General features: G+C 43.3%; 1 protein-coding gene across 1 annotated transcript; it reads left to right on the top strand.

Annotated features, from left to right (window-relative positions):
• The first annotated feature begins 5,663 nt into the window (after nt 1-5,663).
• Nucleotides 5,664-16,606, top strand: rasl11a (RAS-like, family 11, member A). The gene is made up of 8 exons (XM_083788759.1): nt 5,664-6,219; nt 6,737-6,793; nt 6,953-7,035; nt 9,715-9,755; nt 12,305-12,434; nt 13,482-13,557; nt 14,770-14,846; nt 15,434-16,606. The coding sequence occupies exons 1-8, from the start codon at nt 6,048-6,050 to the stop codon at nt 15,578-15,580; spliced, it is 783 nt and encodes a 260-aa protein (XP_083644885.1). The 5' UTR covers nt 5,664-6,047; the 3' UTR covers nt 15,581-16,606.
• The last annotated feature ends 4,106 nt before the right edge of the window (nt 16,607-20,712 follow it).

The following is a 20,712-nucleotide window of genomic DNA, read 5'->3' as shown; positions in this document are numbered from 1 at the left end:
GAAGCCTTTACGTCCCTCAGTCCGGGTCCACAATGATGATGATGATGATGAGCTGGAGACTGGATCCCATCGTCCAAAGGGACGGTAGGTGGGGCCAGGCGTGCTGGTTTCGTCGATTGGCTCTCGTTGGTTGTCAAGGCAACAGCTTGGTTTTGCTGTGTGAAGTTGGATGTGCAGTGCAGTGCATTGACTGACTCAACCCTGTTTTTATGTGTACGTCTTTATGTTCTGAATGAATTGAAAATGGAGGACCCTTATGTAAACAAGTCTTAGTGCTTTATCTGACTTTATCCTTTTAGCAGATTTAGTATGGACCTGTACCCAATATACAAACTGTTAATACTAGCCTAATTTCAATCAATAAATAAAGTGTCAAGAGAGAACAATATTTATTCATTCATTCATTCATTCATTCATTCATTCATTCATTCATTCATTCATTCGTTCGTTCGTTCGTTCGTTCGTTCGTTCGTTCGTTCGTTCATTCGTTCGTTCATTCCATGAATGAATACTTTCTCTAATAACAACCTAAAACATAAAACCAAAGTTGTCCTTTAACCTCTTAAACTCCACGGGGGTCCGGGAGGGAAAATCTAAAATATCGGAGTTGGAACCTGAGACCTTGACCAGCCCCATTTACCCGCTGAGAGCTGTTCATGAGGTGGACAGCCCCAATCCCCCGCCGGCGGGGAATTGGGGCTCAAAAACCCCTATAAGGCTGGGCCTTAGCTGTAATTTTATATAAAATATTTGTGTTTGGTTTTGTGTATAGGGCAGGCCACCTTGATTTTGCTCATCCTGTTGTCTATGTAATCATTTTGTGAATTGAATTGAAATGTTTTTTGCCCCAAAACGATAAAAAAAAACAGGTTTTATAAAACGGAAAGGAAAAGGAATAATTCAACCGGATTGTCACACACCACCCAGCCTGCACACACACTGGCTCTGAGCACACTGTAGGCGTGAAGGCGTCAGTTGGACGTCGCGTCAGGTCTCACTTTAAATCCTTCCGGGGCTTTGGGCGGTCCCTAGAGGAGACGCACACGGAAGCCTATTTAATGGCCTGTAGTCCTCTATTTCTTGGTTGGCGAAGTGGGCGTGAGAGGGACAATTGAGTGACAAGATGTTGACACAAAGGCGCATTCTAGTGTAGGCTATATGGTGCTGCGTTGCTACTTGGCTACGGAGTCATGACTGTCTAGTCGACTGGTTAACATACGTGCCTTTGGAACGGGCAACCCGGGTTCGCCTCCCGGCCGAGGAGTTTTAAAACTAGTTTTGTTTTCGCCGACGACTTGCGCGACGGCCAGCTTACATCTGACGCTCTCCTCCGCGTCAGATGTAAGCTGCCGACAAGCAGTCGTGTGTCACCCAGCGGTGAGAAGGAGATTTTTGATTGATTGATTTAAATATAAATTAACAGTTTGCAGAATTACAATACATTTCAAGCACAAACTCAATACAAAGACTGTTAACTGTGAGTGGACGAACCAATTAAGCATTACACTTGTTTACAACAGGGTCCACATTGTTCAATTCATCAAAACATTTAGAGACGTACAAATAGACACTTCTATATAGTTAAAGAACAGAACAGGAATTCATCATAAAACAGTGTTCCCTGACCGGGAATCGAACTCGGGCCGCGGCGGTGAAAGCGCCGAATCCTAACCACTAGACCACCACAGAGAAGGAGGATGATGATGATGAGGCCAGTCATCGAATTGGCTCCCGAGATCCCAGATCCAAAAATGCTGTGAAACAAATTTGTGTAGCAAGCTTTTTGGATCTGGCAGCGTCAGGTTAGCGTTTGACTAAGAAGACAACTACAAGTGAAACCCCTCCCAGTGGATGGGCTGCATCTGTTCCATTGGCTAGTGCCTATCACTGCCGGGTGACGCGCTTCATTTTCACGCTTGTGCGCGGCTTCCATTTGAGTCTGGCCGTCGCGTCCATTTGAGTCTGTCCGTCGCGTCCGTCGGGCGCGGAGGTGGAGCTTCTTTTCCATCCACCAGCTGTCTAAAAACCCCACGAAGAAGAAAACTTCAGCTACTTCTGACGCTCCTGACGCTTGCAGTGTGCCCAGAGCCACTACCGGTCTGCCCAGAACCAGACGAGGGTCCAATAGATTCTACAATGATGATGATGATTTAAATCAGTGGTATTCAACCAGTGATCCGTGGACCTCCAGCGGTCCTTGAGGGGGTTCCAGGTGGTCCCCAGCTAAATGATGGAGAGTATAGGTATAGGTAACCAAATGGACCTTATTTAGATCTTTAACACGAGAGTGTAAAATGAAACCAAATGGACTTGAGTTAAATTATTGTTAAACATCTGCTTAATTTACAAAAAGTCTATATGTAATGTTTCTGTTCTGCCGTCACTCCTAGTGTCTAGCAGAAATAACGAATGTCCACACGATGACAATGTAGCTGAAGGTTCTCTTGTTTTACTTCCACACTTTAGGTTGCATACATAAATCTGGCGGGCACCGTACCTGACGTCATTAAAGGTATATTCAGTGATTTCACTCAAAAAACCTTAGGTTTCGTTTTTGGCTGTGGGACCCAGCCTTTCGTCCAATCAGTATAGAGAGTCAAAAACGAAACCTATGGTTTTTTTACCCCCAGGGGTTAACTGGGGACAGGGAGGAACTCCTTATATGGCCAGCACACTCTATAGTAGGGAGGATTATCACAACAAAACAAAAAAATAAGTGATATTTGAATTAAGTGAAATCACTGAATATACCTTTAACATGAGTCTGGGCTAAACCAACATATGGGCTAAACCATTATCCCAGGATTGATTGATTGATTGAAATATTTATTAACAGTTTGCAGAATTTACAGTACATTTCAAGCACAAACTCAATACAAAGACTGTTAACTGTGAGTGGACGACCCAATTAAGCATTACACTTGTTTACAACAGGGTCCACATTGTTCAATTCATCAAAACATTTAGAGACATACAAATAGACATTTCTATGTAGCTAAAGTACAGAACAGGAATTCATCATAGGATACCACAGTCTACACATTTAACAATTAATATAATTGTTATTTTGATCGTTTTGTTTGCCTATGTGTTATCTATGTCACGTATCACATCAATCAATCATCAACAGCATGGGAATGTGGAGAAATTCATATAACGATAAGAAAATTCGTTCGTTTTGAGTCTGAGAGGCTAAATCTCATCAAATGGGCATGGGCATTGATATTAAAAAGATAATGGGCATTGATATTAAAAAGGAAAGATAGTTGGGCATTGATATTAAAAAGGAAAGATAATGGGCATTGATATTAAAAAGGTTGAAAATGTGATGATGAAATATTACTCTATTACTTAGGAGTCTGGACTGGAGCGTTGAGTTCACGGTTGCCTGTGACAACCGACTACTAGCCAATCACAGCGCGGTAGTCCGGCCAGGACATGGGATCTATAGCAGACTAGAGATGAGGTCGCGTCTCGGTGGGTGAGCTTGATTCACGGCACGAACCCCGCGCTACGTGGGCGGTGTTACTTCTTGCACAAAACTTCAGCAGACACACTGTCTGTCGAGTTGGAAAACACCACAGTGCCTGTGAGCACATCTAGCCTTCAGCAGGCGTGAACTTGAAGCTCAACTTTTCTTCTTCGTGGGTTTTTTAGACAGCTGGTGGATGGAAAATAAGCTCCACCTCCGCGTCCGACGGACGCTACGGACAGTCTCAAATGGACGCGACGGACAGACTCAAATGGAAGCCGCGCACAAGCGTGAAAATGAAGCGCGTCACCCGGCAGTGATAGGCACTAGCCAATGGAACAGATGCAGCCTGCAGCCCGTCCACTGGGAGGAGTTATACTTGTAGTTGTCTTCTTTCACGCTGTCAAACGCCCCCTGGGAGGGAATTGTGAAGCCATGTCAAGGGATACAGGAAGACATCTGGGCAGTGGGCAAACTGCTCGAAGTAACATTATGTCCAAATTGTTAACAAAACATTGAAAAATCGTCTGAAGAAATAAAGTAAAGCATTGGTTCTCATGTTTGCTTCAGATCACCCCTGTAATCTTTTCATCCATGGCACCCCTGGCTGAATTACATTGTCATTTACTGTAACCCTGATCCATGACATTGAAAATAACTTTTTTTTATACTTTATAAAATAGCCCGTTCTCTTCATCATGTGCTGCCCTTCTCATCATCATTATCCATCTCCGTGGTGGTCTAGTGGATAAGGTGCGGCGCTCTCACCGCCGCGGCCCGGGTTTGATTCCCGGTCAGGGAACACTGTTTTATGATGAATTCCTGTTCTGTTCTTTAACTATATAGAAGTGTCTATTTGTACGTCTTTAATGTTTTGATGAATTGAACAATGTGGACCCTGTTGTAAACAAGTGTAATGCTTAATTGGTTCGTCCACTCACAGTTAACATGCAGTCTTTGTATTGAGTTTGTGCTTGAAATGTATTGTAATTCTGCAAACTGTTAATAAATATTTAAATCAATCAATCAAAAATCTCCTTCTCCTTCTCACCGCCGGGTGACACACGCTTGTCGGCAGCTTACATCTGACGCCGCGCGGAGGAGAGCGTCAGATGTAAGTTGTCCGTCCGCAAGTCGTCGGCGAAAACAAAACTAGTTTTAAAACTCCTCGGCCGGGAGGCGTACCCGGGTCCCCCGTTCCAAAGGCACGTATGTTAACCAGTCGACTAGACAGTCATAAGTCCATAGCCAAGTAGCAACACAGCACCATACAGCCTACACTAGAATGCGCCTTTGTCTGTGTCAACATCTTGTCACTCAAACGTCCCTCTCACGCCCACTTCGCTAACGAAGAAATAGAGGACTACAGGCGTTTAAATAGGCTTCCGTGTGCGTCTCCTCTAGGAACCGCCCAAAGCCCCGGAAGGATTTAAAGTGAGACCTGACGCGACGGACTTCTGACGCTTCACGCCTGCCTAGTGTAGCCACAGCCAGTGTATTTGGAAGTTGGAACACATTGCACACCCTTTATCGAGCCATTCCAAAGTAACTTAAGTAAGCAAGCTGTTATTGGCCAGTTTCAGTGCTTGCTGCCGCGTATAGTGTTAATGTAGGTGTTACTGCATTATGTGCATGATACAGCCTAAAGTGCCATATAGCCTACCTGTACACACGTCCCATTAATGATTCTGCACATAACGTTTTGGGCTATTCTATATATCTATTATTATTATATATTTTAATGGGCTAGTAGCCTAGTAGCAGTAACATTGTCATCCATACTGTAACTAATTAAATAATACCTTTCTAAGTTAGTAACAGACAGTTTTATAACATATTATGCCATTATTTTTGACACATAAATAGGCTGTAGGCTACCGCTACCTTATTTGTGCAGTCAGGTGCCGTACGTAGGCCTACACTGTGACGTGCAGTCAGGTACCGTAGCTAGCCTACGTGGAGCTTTAAAATGTAGTAACTATTATAAGGACCATCAAAATGTGAGCAAATTTGATTTTGAATGAATCAAGAGTAAAGATTTGAATCATTGGAGATGTGCGGGCTGTCTCTGCTCAGCCCTTAATTCACGCCCCCGCAAGTTTGGGAAGTCTCTCTCTCTCTCTCTCTCTCTCTCAGCAGCTTGAACAACTCACTGCTGGCAATTGCATGCCTTCATTCCCTTCGACGACGCACGTCTACACACACTGGGGATTATTAATGCACTGTCTATACAGGATGGGAGTTCGCTATAAGTTCACATTCACAATATGGTCCTGAAGAAGATGAAGAAGAAGAAGATGATCAGGACGGAGGAGTGAATGCTCCATGCATGCAATGAACTATAGAGGAACCCCCACCCACCCAGACAGACAGATGGACAATGCGTCTGTGAGTATAACGGCAATTAAGCAGTCTGGTCGACGCGCACTGACTGTCCTGGTCTGGGACTGGGAATGATCAATGATGATGATGTTCTGAAAAGAAGAAGAGGACCACCGTATTTCTGCAGCCTAGATTCCCCCGAAGAAAAAAAAAGAAGAGATCCTTTAAGGAGACCTCTCTATAGGTCAGCTAAATGCGTGTGACCGTGGACCCATCACCACCGCCTAGAACAATGAATAATAGTGGTTCTAGCGGCAACTTTCTGCTAGTTCCCATCCCGGAGTATCCGGCCGTGGACTCCATGGTCGTTCCCAACAAGAATGTCAAGATCGTGGTTCTGGGAGCGAGTAACGTCGGGAAAACAGGTAGGCTACCCGAAGTTCCCGAACCATAATTATATAGACGTTGATTTGAGCTGTGAGTTGTGAGATCAGGCCTATATAAAAAATAAAATAATAATGAGTAGGAATATAGATGGCCTATAGACACGTGGTATTTAGACTTTTCAACATTATGTCTATAGGCTATTAGATATTTTCTTTATTTTTATTGCTATAGTCATTATTTCAAAATGCAAGCTGTTTAAGTTTTTTTAACTGCTATATTAGGCTTTTTCGCACAACCTGTTGTAGGCTCTTAGTTTTGAGACGACAGGGGGCGACACATCTTTTTTAAATGTAATACTACGTCAATAAAACACTTAATGGTTAAAGATAACAGCCTAACATAACAAAGGACTTAATTTCACCTTGATTGTCACTTTGCAATGAATGTCAAGTTTGACAACTCAACAGAATCGCACCTTTAGGCCAACTAACTCACTGAGTGGTGACTGCAGTCTGAGCGTGTTATTCATTCAGGCCTATCTTGTCTCTTTTCAAGCTCTGATTGTCAGGTTTCTGACCAAGAGGTTTATTGGGGATTATGAGGCGAATACTGGTGAGTTTCCACCTATATTCTGTCTGTCTGTCTGTCTGTCTGTCTGTCTCACTCACACTCTCACTCTCTCACTCTCTCACTCTCTCACTCAGAATTCATTCATTCATTCATTCATTCATTCATTCATTCATTCATTATGTTGCCTGTCCCTCTCCTTAGGTGCTCTGTACTCCAGGAAGATCAATCTGGATGGAGAACAGGTCTCCTTACAGGTCCAAGACACACCCTGTGTCTCTCTGCAGGTATAATTGCTGAATGGAGAGACAGAGAGATGGGGGCAAAAAAAAAGGACCGGCTCCTACTAATGGAAAGCCAAAAACTGAGTAGGGCTATGGTGTGTCGTTCCAGGACGATGCATTTGAAAGGGGCTATAGTCTCGCGTTGCCAGACTGTTGCCTCTCGCAATGTTCAAATGCTTCCATCATACACAGTCTGGAGCAACGGAAGCTCTATCATGAGTAAGCGAAAAAGCGGAAGTGAATCCTCCATCCCACTTCCGTTTCATCTTTACAGTCGCATATATTTTGTCATAATATAAATAGTAATCATCTAAGCATATAGCTTGCTGCTTAGAAGAAATGGAAAAATACATATGTACAATATATTTTCGTAAACGGAAATGGCAGTTTCCTTACTCGGATTTCGGGAGGTGTAGTGTCAGACTCTATATACAGTAGCATTCGGAGAGTGAAATAGTTTAGTCTGGCTACCCGAGACTGGAAAGGAGCCAATAGGAGAGGGATAGGGGAGGGAGAGAATCATATATGACTCTCTCTCGCTCTAATATATATATATATATATATATATATATATATATATATATATATACATACACACACATTTCATTATAAATGAGGAGAGACAGACAAATTGTCACATTTGTCTGTCCCCACCCCCCGACAGAGGCGATATATGTATATACTGTAAAGTATAAGTATAGAGCATGGGACAGAAAGACATGACCAACTGTTAGATATTGACGTTTTAGAGCAGGATAGACATGTCTCCTTATAGAATGTTTTCCCCAAACAGCCCCAAAATTTGACGCGGCAGTGACACACTCGTTTGATGTTTTTGGCCCGGGGGCTTTTATTCAATATACCGTATCTAGCCAAACTATTCTCGTAAAGCTTTTCCATAGCTCCTCTTTCTTAACTGTTTATGTAATTGCAGGAATGTGTTTGATGATGAGAGCGAGCGGTAGTGACGTACAGACCACGAGCATAATGAGAGCAACGTGCTGGCCAGAACACCCCTCTTTATCTCTTCCTGGTCTGTTTACATTAGCAGAGATTTGACTCACTCATTACAACAAAAAAAACAACAGCGCTGGGCTGGGCGGGGGAGCCGGACCAAACAACCTCTCCGCAGATTCATAATGACTGTGACAAAACCCGGCCGTGACTGGAACTGAATTTACAATTTGGGCTTGTGTGTGTGACGTTCAGAATGAGCAGATTAAGGCATGTAGTCAACAACAAACAAGGTAAATAGTCGTAAGAGTAGCGTGCAAAGAGAAACATGTAGTAAAATAGTCATAAAAGGAGCGTGCAAAGAGAAACATGTAGCACATCAAAGAAACTTCTAGGATACCAGGTAAATATTGGACCAAGCATCTGTCCAAACAGCATACTGTCTAAATAACATTCTTAACATTTGTGGTCAAGAAAAAAAACTAATTTACAGAACAAAAACAAGGAAGTAGCCTTGGGAACCAACCGTTCCCGATGTGGCCCATACAGGGGTCATCGCCATGCATGCTGGCTCATGGTGGACATTTTTGTCAAAAGTATTTTTTTGCCACAGATATACAAAATGAGCAGACAATAATAAATACTATTGAAAGCAGGAAATGCCAGCACTCAATGAATGTCCTTTTCACATGTTTTTATTCTGCGTCAGAGGTCAGATGTGAAATTGAGTATCTTTGAGCTGTGCACCTACAAGAATTTACCATGCTAATTTGAAGTGTTGCGGGTTGTCTGCTTCAGCAGTCTTTGTTTCTCTCAATAATACGTATACTATCCCTGCATGACCAGAACAGGTCTTTCACTCGGAGAGTGCACAAACGGCACTATAGTTATAGGGTTCCTTGAAAATAAAAAAGTTTGAGAACCACTAGTAGTAGTACTAGTGGACTCATAATGTGCCAGCATAGTGCCGTAGTAAATCAGTGTCATTGGTATTCTGAAGAAACCCTGGAGACTGAGTCTTATGATCAAATTAAGAACATTATAATGTTATGTAAAAAAATATATTTAAAATTTCCCACGGACATGGCCAAGTCTGGTCACAGACACATTTTGTCCGTGTGCGTGCGGACATATTCAAGACTCCTGGGCCCATTGTTCAGTAGCTTATCATTTCTGTAGTGTGCTGTGAGGCAGCTTGGTGTACAATTACTTCCCCTTGGACATGATGTACAAGTACACCCCCTGGACATGATGTACAAGTAAGTACACCCCCTGGACATGACACAGGGACATACATACCACAATCCAACCCTTGATGTTCAGTGCCAAGCAGGAAAGCATTGGGTACCATTTTATAATCTTTATATGATTCAGCTGGGGATTGAACCCCGACCTCCTCTCCCAGTCTCAGGGACGGCCCGACACTCTAACCGCAAGGCCACTCAGCTGGGATGTGAATAAGTAACCAACATATAGGAGTCTAAACTAGCATCCACATAAATAAAATTGGCTGATCTAAGTAAGCTGGAAGGGATGATCATGTCCTGAAGGTATGGCTGTGCTATGCTTTTAATACATAATTTAGTAAAACTACAGTCGCCGGCGTGTACTGTATGTACTATATGAGTCAAGAGCCATTTGTCTATTAATGTGTTTTGTTTGCCCCCCGCCCCCCCTCTCTCTCGCTCGCTCTCTCTCTCCCTCAATCACTCTTTCTATCTTTCCCAGGAAGATGCAGATGATCTGTATTGCCAGGAACAGATCAACAGGTAACATTTATTTATCAATTCACTTGTGCTTTCTTTCTTTCTTTCCTTCTTTCTTTCTGCTTGTTCTCATGTCCACACACACACACACACACACAGTACTGACCAGATGGGTGCAGGGATGTGTGTGCTGTGGATTTCGTAACTAGCGGGGCTATGTCGCACGCACTCGTGAGGGATCACTAATTGCAATAACCTTTTTATTGTAGTAGGTCGATTTATTAACCCACAACATTCTGCATATCAAATTGTATTCCATTTAGTATTTACTTGCATAATGTGAACTTTTGTTGCAAGGTAAATGCATAATTATGCATTTACCTTGCAAACTGTTATCCAACTTTTTAGTTTAGATTTAGACTACTTCTTCAGACACCTAGAGTAGGGATATGCATAAATTATAGATCCAAGGTCCATTCCTGTTATTTAAAGCTGTGCTGCTGTGACACTCGACAGCATCGATCGGCAGGTTCGACGGTTATAGTGAGGTGTGAAAACTGCAGTGCCCTGGATGGCCCTACTGTCAGCTCACCCCTGGATGGGTGTTGTTTTAACTGGCAGGTCCATCTACTGGGCAGACGGAGATGTGCGATCTTTCGATCGATCTTTCGATCGATCTTTCGATCGATCTTTCGATCGATCTTTCGTACGATTTTTCAAAAATAGCAGACCTACAAGCTCGTAGCGTGCCACTCGGTGGCGCGCTATGAGCTTAATTGTGTTAATTAGCTTGTTAATTCTAACGCGACTAGCGACGGGACCGCGATGGGCCGTGACCGTCCAACACATAATCTTTTCTTAGAATTGTATTTAGATCAAGAGTTATTCACGTTTTAAGATTTTCGGGTCTCGTCGGCTAAAATGGGGGGGGAACATTTTCGATGACGTCGCACTGGAAAATAACATTGAGATGTTGCGCAACAGACGCTCCCAGCCTGTGGAGCGATGCGATCGGTTTTGCTATCAATAATCTCCGTCCTTTTTATCAATCTCCGTCCTGAGCGCTGGACGTTACTAATTGATTTAACCAAGGCATTCGATCTAGTCGACCATTACATCCTATTAGACAAACTTCACTCTATTGGTAGGTCAAGAAATGCCTTACTTTGGTTCAACTCCTATTTGCATAATAGAAAACACTGTGTTGTCATTCAGGGCAGTAAATCCGACCTAGCAGTACAGGAACGTGGTGTGCCACAAGGCTCAACCCTAGGCCCACTTCTATTCTCCATCTTTATTAATGATCTTCCCTCAATTTTCTCTGGTTGCAACGTTCAACTCTATGCTGACGACACTGTCATATACACTGCACAAGCTAACCTTTCACAAACACAGTCGACATTACAACAAAATTGTAATCATTTAGAATCATGGCTTATATCTAATAAATTACTAATCAACAAAACCAAAACAAACACTATGCTCTTCGGGACTAATCCAAATATTAAAGCACAAACTAACAATCAATCATTCAATATCTCCTGTCTCGATGGTACACAACTGCATAGAGTTGAACAATTCAAATATCTTGGTCTCTGGCTCGACTCAAATCTTTCATTTAAATGTCATATAGATAACATAGTTCGGAAAATCAACTTCAGCACTGGTGTTCTATACCGCAACAGAAACTGTTTTGCTTTTACAGTAAGAAAGAAACTAGTTCAACAACTCATACTACCAATTCTTGATTATGCAGATGTAATTTATCAGACTGCCCCTAAAACAAACCTTCTTCCCTTGAATTCAGTATACAACCGTTTATGCAGATTTGTCCTTGACTGCCCATATTTGACCCACCACTGTACCTTATACGAAAATCTCAACTTACCATCTCCCACCTCAAGAAGACAGCAGCACTGGCTGCAGTTCATCTTTAAATGTATTCATTTCAATTATCCACAGTATCTGAAACAGCTTATGACACCTTACACTTCTACACATCAACTTAGACATTGCTCACAGGTTTATTTCAATATACCCACATCAGTTGGCAAAAAATCATTTATGTTCAAAGCTCCTTGTGACTGGAACAATCTACCTGTCCATATTCGTTCAATAACATCTTTTCATTTGTTTAAAACTGTGTCCTCTCATCTTGAGACTACCTGTTCATGTTTTCACTAATCATTACTATAGCAGATCCATGATGCAATGATCCATGATGCAATTTAACCAATGATGTGTTATGTCTACGTTATGTCCATGTTATGTGAATTGTTGTCCTGTTGCAGTTTTTGTTTTGTTGTTTTGTTGTTTGTTTCTTGTTTATCTAGGAATTGTATTGTTTTGTCTTGTTTTGTTTTGTCTGGTTGAATTGTTTGTAAAACAATGTCTTTACGTATGAAGTGTATTTTGTGAATTGCGGATCCCCTTGAAAACGAGATGGTTCATCTCAAGGGATTGTTCCTAATAAAGAATTTCAGACAATTGATTGAACGGAGAACATCGTCCTTGCCACTCAGGGTGTTAACTGCATGGCAGGTCCATCTGGGCAGACGGATATGTGCTGGTCTGGTCTCCTCTATAACGACAGGTGTTGTTTTAACTGGCAGGTCCATCTACTGGGCAGACGGATATGTGCTGGTCTTCTCCATAACGGACCACAGCAGCTACCAGACCATACAGCCGCTGTACCAGCACGTCAGGCGCATACACCCCTCCGGAAACATCCCTGTCATTCTGGTGAGAGGCGTTATAGGGCAGGGGGTGGGCAAATTTGACGATGGAAAGGGCCACTATATTTCCACGCTCACTCCAGAGGGCCACAAAAACGTGTCACATTGCGATGCGTTTTGAGTTTGTAGATTAGCTATGTTTGCTATATTTGAATTGAAATCATCATAATTGTTGAGTCCAGAAAAATTAATAGGCCTACTACTAAGCTAATTTAGACTGAAGTAATTAAAGTGGGTCATGTTTGGAATTGTAACAGCCGAAATCATAATAATAATCAGTATTCCGATATTAACCTTAAGTGAACGGGGGGGGGGGGGGGGGGGGGGCAGTTGCCCATGTGTGTTAGGGGGATGTTTGTTTGATATGTTAGTGGACAGTGATGCCTCCAACCTCTTCATTTCAAGGACCCCAACGGTTATGGTAGGGTATGCAAACCCCCGTAACTGTGCAAACGGAACCCAAAATGATAACTCTGTGAACCAAATTTGGTTCCCACTTCCCAGACTTACAGACAGGTCTGTAACCTGCGGTGGCAGAGTCCATTTTGGTTTCTAAATATCAATAAGTTAGCTCGGGACTCCCTGGAATGCCCTCAAGGACCCCTGGGGGTCCCCGGACAACACCTTGAGAACCACTGTTATAAATATGTGTACATGTCTTTTACAGCATATGTTCATGAAGTTGGAATTATTTTATATAATGTTTTGTCCGTCCGTCCGTCCGTCCATCCATCCATCCATCCATGCATCCATCCATTTCTTAATTTGCTTATTCATTTATTATTCATTTATTTATACATCGCTTTATCGATTTGCCATTAATTCAGTACATCTGTTTATATCTTCACTCATTCAATTGTCATTTCTTTCATTAATTAATTCAATATAATGTAAAGTCCATGAGAAACATATCATAACCTCATGCGCAAGATACTCGTGCAAGCCCATAGCTCTGGCAGTGGTCTGTGTAGTCCTCCATGCCTTAATTAGACCAGACCTAATCTGATGTGTAATCTGATGTAATCTGATCTAACGTGACGTGTAATCTCCCCAGGTTGGCAACAAGAGTGACCTGCTGCGTGCCCGGCAGGTGCCGACGGACGAGGGGGAGACACTGGCTGCCTCGCTAGGTGGGTCTAATACCACCCACTGTTCTTGCCATTAAAGGAGAAATCCACACCAAAACACATGAATCAGCCTATAATCCTGTCCCAACATGCATGTTGGCCTTGAATTGTTGCCTCCTGAACCCAGGGCCAGGCTAGCGTCCACGTAAAGGCCAATATCCCCGCGTGCACACATGCACGCTGTCTTTATTGACAGAATGACTCAAAATGAGATGAAATAGGCATGATCGGCGCGTAATAAAACATGAATCCAACCTAATGATAGGCCTCGTTGGGCCTCCGCAGAGCCGGGGGCTCGATTAGTTTCACTTCCACCAAAACAACAAAGGCTGCCCCTTCTTCGCTCATGTTGCAAATTCGGCTGTCACCTGCTAACTAAAGCATCTACAGAGTTAATAGACTTTCTACCATTCTAGCTGCATTTTACTTGCCCCAGAGTAAAACCTGTACGGGGCCATTTGGAACTCACTCAAGGAAACATTGAGACCCACTGGTGTGTTTCCATAGCCTGGTTAATAAACCAGACCGAAACAGCCGTTGGCAAAAATAAATTGCCTGCCGGCGGATTACGGTCTGGAGAGGCTCAATTGTACGCCCATTTCCTACACCAGAGAAATGGGCGGCCAATCGGGACACGGTATGCAATATGGGCGGGCTTTGGTACAGTGACTTTCAATGCTTGAGACCTTTGACTGACAGTAGCTCTGACCAATTGCGTCAAAGAGAAAATGTTTCAACCCGCCCCCCTGGAAATGAAATCCAAGCTGAGCCTCCCCAGACTAATATCCCGCGGTCCGTGCGATATTAGTCTGGTTTATTAACCAGGCTAGTGTTTCCAGTGAGCCAACATGCACAATAGCAGCTGTTTGACCAGAATGGAACAGAGCCTTCATTAGTATATTCATCGGTAACACCTGTGAAGGAAGTAGAGGAAGTGGCCCAAGTTCTTTCCAAAATGGCGTGTGTGGATATAGCCTATTGAGTCTCTGCTGGTCATCAAATTATTGGCAAATATATCCATGAATTCAAGACTTCATGGGGTGTGTATAATTAATGGAAAATAATAAGGTCCATTATTTATTCAGCATGTTGCGAGACATGGCCAAAGCATTTCCCGGGCTCCCCAGCACAAAAAACTGTGAGAACTGCTCTAAGGAATAGCTACAACAGATCGGGTCCCTAAATCCCAGTGTTTTGTCCCACAATGTTATTCAGGAGGCGTTTACTTCGAGGCGTCGGCCAGAGAGAACCACGATGGCGTTCATGCTGCCTTCCTCCATCTGTGTCAAGAGGTAGGAGGACCGTCAATCACCCCTCAACTATACAGTATATCTGCCAGACATAGTTGTCCAACCTGGCAACCCCTTGCATCCAGCAGCCAAACCCAGTATTCACTTTGAGTGGCACTGCACGCGGAAGCCACATTCTGACAGAAATAGCAGACTGCCTTTTTGACAGAATTAATGCATTTCTGATAGAAATACAGTGTGATAAATATTGACGTATATGTCGGACATTACTAACCATACCCCGCCCTAACCATAACCTAACCCTAACCTCACAGGGAAGCCACGGGTGAGTCTGAACTGGCCACGTATGTCTAAAACATCAATTTAGTGGCACAAAACAGGATTCATTACCAGGTGTGGGTTGGGTTAATGTTTAGCGAGGCACGCCACTGCATGAGGCCGGTGCTGAGATGGGGCATAGCGATGTATGTCGGACATTACTAACCATACACCACCCCTCAGATATATTTTATGTTTTATATCAGTAAAAGAGCCCTAAAGACGTGTATACACGTCCAAGGCCTCCTGCGGTTTTATTAGAAGCAAAAACTTGTGTTAAATGTCCCATTTTGTGTGTCCCACCCACGCAGGTGAGCCGTGCGCTGGGAGGAGGGAACGGGGAGAAGAGGCGAGCGGGTCTCCACCTGGCCAGGCCCAAGTCTCCGAACATGCAGGAGTTGAAGAGACGATTCCGACAGGTCCTCTCGTCCAAGGTCAAGTCGTCCACCACCCTCTGATGACCCCCGTTCATCACCTTTCCCAGAGAGAGAGAGACAGGACAACGGTCGGTTCGGTTCGACCCCGCCTGCACTGGAGAACGAGAAGACAAAGGATCAGCGTATACGCGCGCCGTGCCGCTGTGTTGTACCTCCATGACAAATGGTTCTCCAAGTTCCTCCTCTCCAGGGTTCCTTGGAACCGCGGTTCCAAATGGACCCTTACAGGTCTGTAACTCTGAGTGTACAAATGGAACCAAATACTCCATAACCAACTCTCAGAGTTATGGGGCGTCCTTGAATAAATAAATAAACATTTGAGAACCACTGCTCTATATGAGTAAGACTGACATGGGATCAATTATAAACCCCACTGGAGTGGGACATTCATGGAATCATTACAATCTTTGATCACTATCAGAGAGAAGGGGAGATCAACAGTAATTGTGTTCCTGTGTATATGTATATTATATATCTCAGTGGATAATGCAGTTCAGTATGAGTTTCACTCCCCCTGAGAACATCCGTACCACAACAGACTCTAATGTCTCATGGTACTTTCAATTCACAATGCTTTGTTTTATTTATTATAATAGTTTTTTGCACGTTTGGATCCCTGAGAGACATCAAATTATTATTATTATTTTTTGGGGGGGGGGGGGGGTCTGCTGGAGCTGAAGAGGTTTGGGAAGCCCTGCGTCGTCACAGGACAAGAGGACCAGAGAAGTTCTGTGACCACTTCAGGGTTCAGGACTGTATGGAGACTCTGGGTTTGCATGTTCTCCCAGTGTCCCCAAGTTGTAATAACGTGTTCCTTCCACGCGCTATATGCGTCCAACCGGGGAACCCCCCCCCTGTCAGGTGAAAAGAAGCGGCTAGGGACTCCTCATGCATAGTAGGAAGCATGAGGTCAGTCCGTTGCTCTTGCCACGTTGGCAGATGGGAGTGCAGTGACCCAGGATTACATTCGATAATTGACACTGTGTGAAAGAAATGTGGTTATAAAAATCGTGGGATGAAAAATTAAAGAAAGACTGCTTGTCTGAACTTAGTTGCAGCATTATTCACATTTTCACATGCTACTATTTTATCTTTTTATGTTTTTTACATTTGTTTTTGTCTTTCTTTAAAAAAAATCAATGCCCTGTTTCATCAGACAACGGTGCCGCACAAAAGCATTGCATGGATAGTCCTGTTGGTCGTAAAAACCTCATAAATACAAAACTGTTACATTTCAGGATTAACCACACACAGTCAAGATGACATGACATTGATAAGGGTACAGGAGGCTATCAGCAAACTGTGCAAGCTGTAAAAAAAACAAAAAACAAAACAAAGTGACAGACTGACTGACATTTAAACAGCTTCACACGCAGGAGCTGTGTAGTGTACTGTATACTCCCGTTACAATTTTAAATATCCACGCTAGTTTGTGTATGTATTCTACAAATGTCTTCTAAATCATGACAGTTTTCTGAAAAACCTATGTTTCTATATGTCAGTGGTGCTCAACCCCCCCAGAAGGAAAGATTTTAGTTAAAAACGTTCACTAAATGGGTTTTAACACACCAAAGAGAGACTTCTTTGATGTGTGCAGCTCGGTCTGTCACAGTCAGTGTCTCAGATCACTCCGGGTAGAGGTGTTTGTGTGCGCGCACATATTAGAAGACCTTACAGTGACAGTTGCAGTGGTGGAATGTAACTAAGTACATTAACTACATTTACTTATGTACTGTAAAAAGAATTACTCCACTACATCTCGAATCCAAATATTGTACTTTTTCTCCACTACATTTACTTGAGAACTTTAGTTACTTTGTAGATTTGGATTAGGCCTATATATTATTACAAAACATACATGTGCCATTTTGGCCACATTGTGACGCATTGTGAGCTTATATAGATCAGCTATTTTCAAAAGATTGTTTGAAAACTTGTGAAATGGGACGTTCTGCATAATGAGTATAGCTTACTTTTGGTATTTTAAGTACATTTTGATACCAACACATGCATTCACTCAATGAGTTCTTCATTGCAGTATTGATACTTTTACTTAAGTAAGACATGCGAGTACTTTGTCCAACACCGGACGCACGCACGCACGCACATGTGTGTATGTGTGTGCATGCATATGTACATGCATGTGTGTGTATGTGTGTGCATGCATATGTACATGCATGCGTGCATGTGTGTGTGTGCGCATGCATGCGTGTGCGTGTTTTAATTACACTGACGCTGTTCTCATGACCTTTCACCTCGTTTAGTGCTACGTCTTCTGTTTAACACACACCAGAGCGCTCTCACACACACACGCACACACCAGAGCGCTATGCACACACAGGTTAGGAAGTGAACCGCTCTCCCAGATGGTCGCTCGCTCGCTCGCTCGCGCACACACACACACACACACACACACACACACACACACACACACACACACACAACTGTAGACCACTGGTTCTCAGACTTGTTCATTTCAAGGGGTTCCATCTGTACACTGTCAGAATTCTAAAGACCATTTGATAATTTTGTATTTTACTAGCCCTAGAACATCCTTTTTGTCACACCATCACTAGCCTCGGTACCAGGCTTTAATTTTTGTTGGTGCAAAAATTGAAAGCCTGGAGGAACGCATTGGCCGCTCTGGTCTAAAAGTGGGAGTCAACCCTTCCGGGTGGGCGTCGCTCCAAATGATGTGACGTAGCGCTGCACTAGGGGGGAGAGGAGGGGCCGGGGGTGACGGAACAGATCGATGAGATTTAATCAGGGCGTGCGCAAATCTGAGCCGCGACCCGCCCCTCTAGACCAGAAACCTAACACGTTAGCTCAGGCTACACCATCACTAAACCCGGGTATATTTTACCCAATGTAAAGTATTCCATAAAGAAATACTCATCAAAATATATTGAAGTACAGCAATACATGGCAACTTGAGGTACGAAAAAATTATAATATATAGATATCATGGGGGTCCCTATCATAGGTGGCTAAAATCGGTGAAAAACATGGGTATTATTTAAAAGATATTCCGTTCCACCCATCCCTGGGACATGTGAGAATGGTCCGGTAGAAAATACAAAAAGAAAAAGCAGGGATGTGGGCAGGAAAACAAACCTACTTTCTATGATGTCACTATGCATCATGAAGGTACTGAAACTAAGACCCACCCACCTCAGACATCAGCAACATTATGAAAATTACCAAAATATAATTGTCCGGGTGACTTATCAGAATTCAGCACCACTTCCTTAAACATGTAAGCCAAACCTGAGCTCCTGTTTTAGTCGAGTTTTAGTCGACTAAATACCATGAGATTTTATAGTCGACAGTTGATTGGGCTGTGATGGCTGATCTACAGTATACTCAGCTGTGTGCCGGAAATAGCAGATCTGCAAGCTTGCGACGTGTTGTAAGCTTGTAAAAATTGTCTATATTATCAGCATGCAACCAAGTGTAAAATCAGCCATCACGACGTACGGCATCAAGGCCTGCCAAAATACACTTTAGTCGACTTAAATCAACTGTATGATTTAGCCGACAAAAATATTATGATATTTAGTCGACTAAAACTAGACTAACACTAAAACATTCCAGGTGATTAAAATGTGATTAAAACTAAATGAAAACTATTCAAGAGATTTCGACTGGTTGAAGACCAAGCGTGCTGGCGTGATTCAAGACACATTCCTAAGCATGTGGAATTTCTTTCTTGATCATTGAACACCCCCCCCCCCCCCCCCCCCCATGACATGGCAACACTGCCCATGCATGGCGCTGAAACATTGTCCAATGACCCCAGCCCATGACCTTTGCCCTCTGGCCTGTAAAAGCACCAGTTGGGACTTTGCCAAAATCTGTCTTAAAGCTTAATTCCACTGAGTATTTGACTGAGTATCAATTAACTCAACATCCTCAAAGGACATCTGAAGAATTATTAGATAACAATAAAATGTGTGTTCATGCATGCGTGCGTGCGTGCGTGCGTCAGGTAGGTGGTAGTCAGAGGTTGAGGAATTTGTCTATTCCAATTTACGCCCCAAATTAGCAGATTAGTGATGCTCAGACCCCCTCAAAGGAGATCTGAAGAATTCTTTGCGTGTGTCAGATCAGTGAGATCAGAGTAAATTAATGATCTGAAACCTGGTCACCAAATTAACGACAGGGTAAATGGGCAACGGTGTTGCAAAGTAAACAACTATAGGACAGATTATAAATTCACTTTATTTTATAGTAGCCATGATACAGGATCACATACTGTTCGCTGTTGCATACACGACGCGCTGAGAGCTTGTAGATCTGCTATCTTCACTATTTTTCCTTAAAAGTACCCTTTTTTGGGTATTTCTCAGCCCCCGCCTCTCCAACATCCTCTGCACGTCCCTGCTGCAGCACTAGATTCACAGGGGAGCTGAGCAGACGCTTCTCTTCTGATGCGGACAGATGTTTGTGGAGCCGTGTTAATTTTAACAGCAAATGTAGTTGCATTTAGTCAGTCTTTTGAATAAAATGTCGGATGCACCACGATGGATTTGAACCCACAACCTCTGTGGTGGTGGGCAGGGACTTTACCAATGCACAGGGGCGGCAGTGGCAGCAGTGGCTCAGGGGTAGAGTGACCGGATAGAAACCACAAGGTTCCCCAGTTCAAACCCGGGCTCCCCAAGAGTTAGTTTCGAAGTGTCCTTGAGCAAGACCCTGAACCCCTAATTGCTCCCGATGTGCAGGTTGGTGCCTTGCATGGTTTCCTCCGGCATCGGTGTGTGTGACTGTGAATGGGTGAATGTAATGCACAAATCTCTGTAAAGTGCCTTGGATAAAGGCGCTATATAAATGCACCATTTACCATTTATCACTGCACGTCACCCGAGCAAAAGAACATTTCAAAATAGGGGTCTGCATGTGGCCAAATAAATATCAACCAGGGTTCTCCATACTGCCCCGTAACCGGGCCACCTTGTGGATGGAACATCTGAACAATGTTGACTTCTACAAAACAAAAGTGTAGGCGTGTTATAGGACGAGTTGACAGTGAACAAGCCATTTTGAAATGAAGATAATTAGAGTGACACACCCACCGCATACAGAACAAGGTATAGGGTCATGTCAAGCCAAGGACTCGTAGAGTAGATCTGTATTTGTGGCACTAAGGCCAA

Source organism: Protomyctophum parallelum, assembly GCF_964188405.1.
Source record: "Protomyctophum parallelum genome assembly, chromosome: 18".
NCBI lineage: Eukaryota > Metazoa > Chordata > Actinopteri > Myctophiformes > Myctophidae > Protomyctophum > Protomyctophum parallelum.
Note: the sequence above shows the minus strand (reverse complement) of the source record. Positions and strands in the feature narration are given on the sequence as shown.

Coding starts and splice junctions, on each gene's coding strand:
- rasl11a (XM_083788759.1), top strand. CDS start 6,048: ATGCGTGTGACCGTGGACCCATCACCACCGCCTAGAACAATGAATAAT. Junction 7,036..9,714: donor CACCCTGTGTCTCTCTGCAG/GTATAATTGCTG, acceptor TATCTTTCCCAG/GAAGATGCAGATGATCTGTA. Junction 12,435..13,481: donor GAAACATCCCTGTCATTCTG/GTGAGAGGCGTT, acceptor TAATCTCCCCAG/GTTGGCAACAAGAGTGACCT.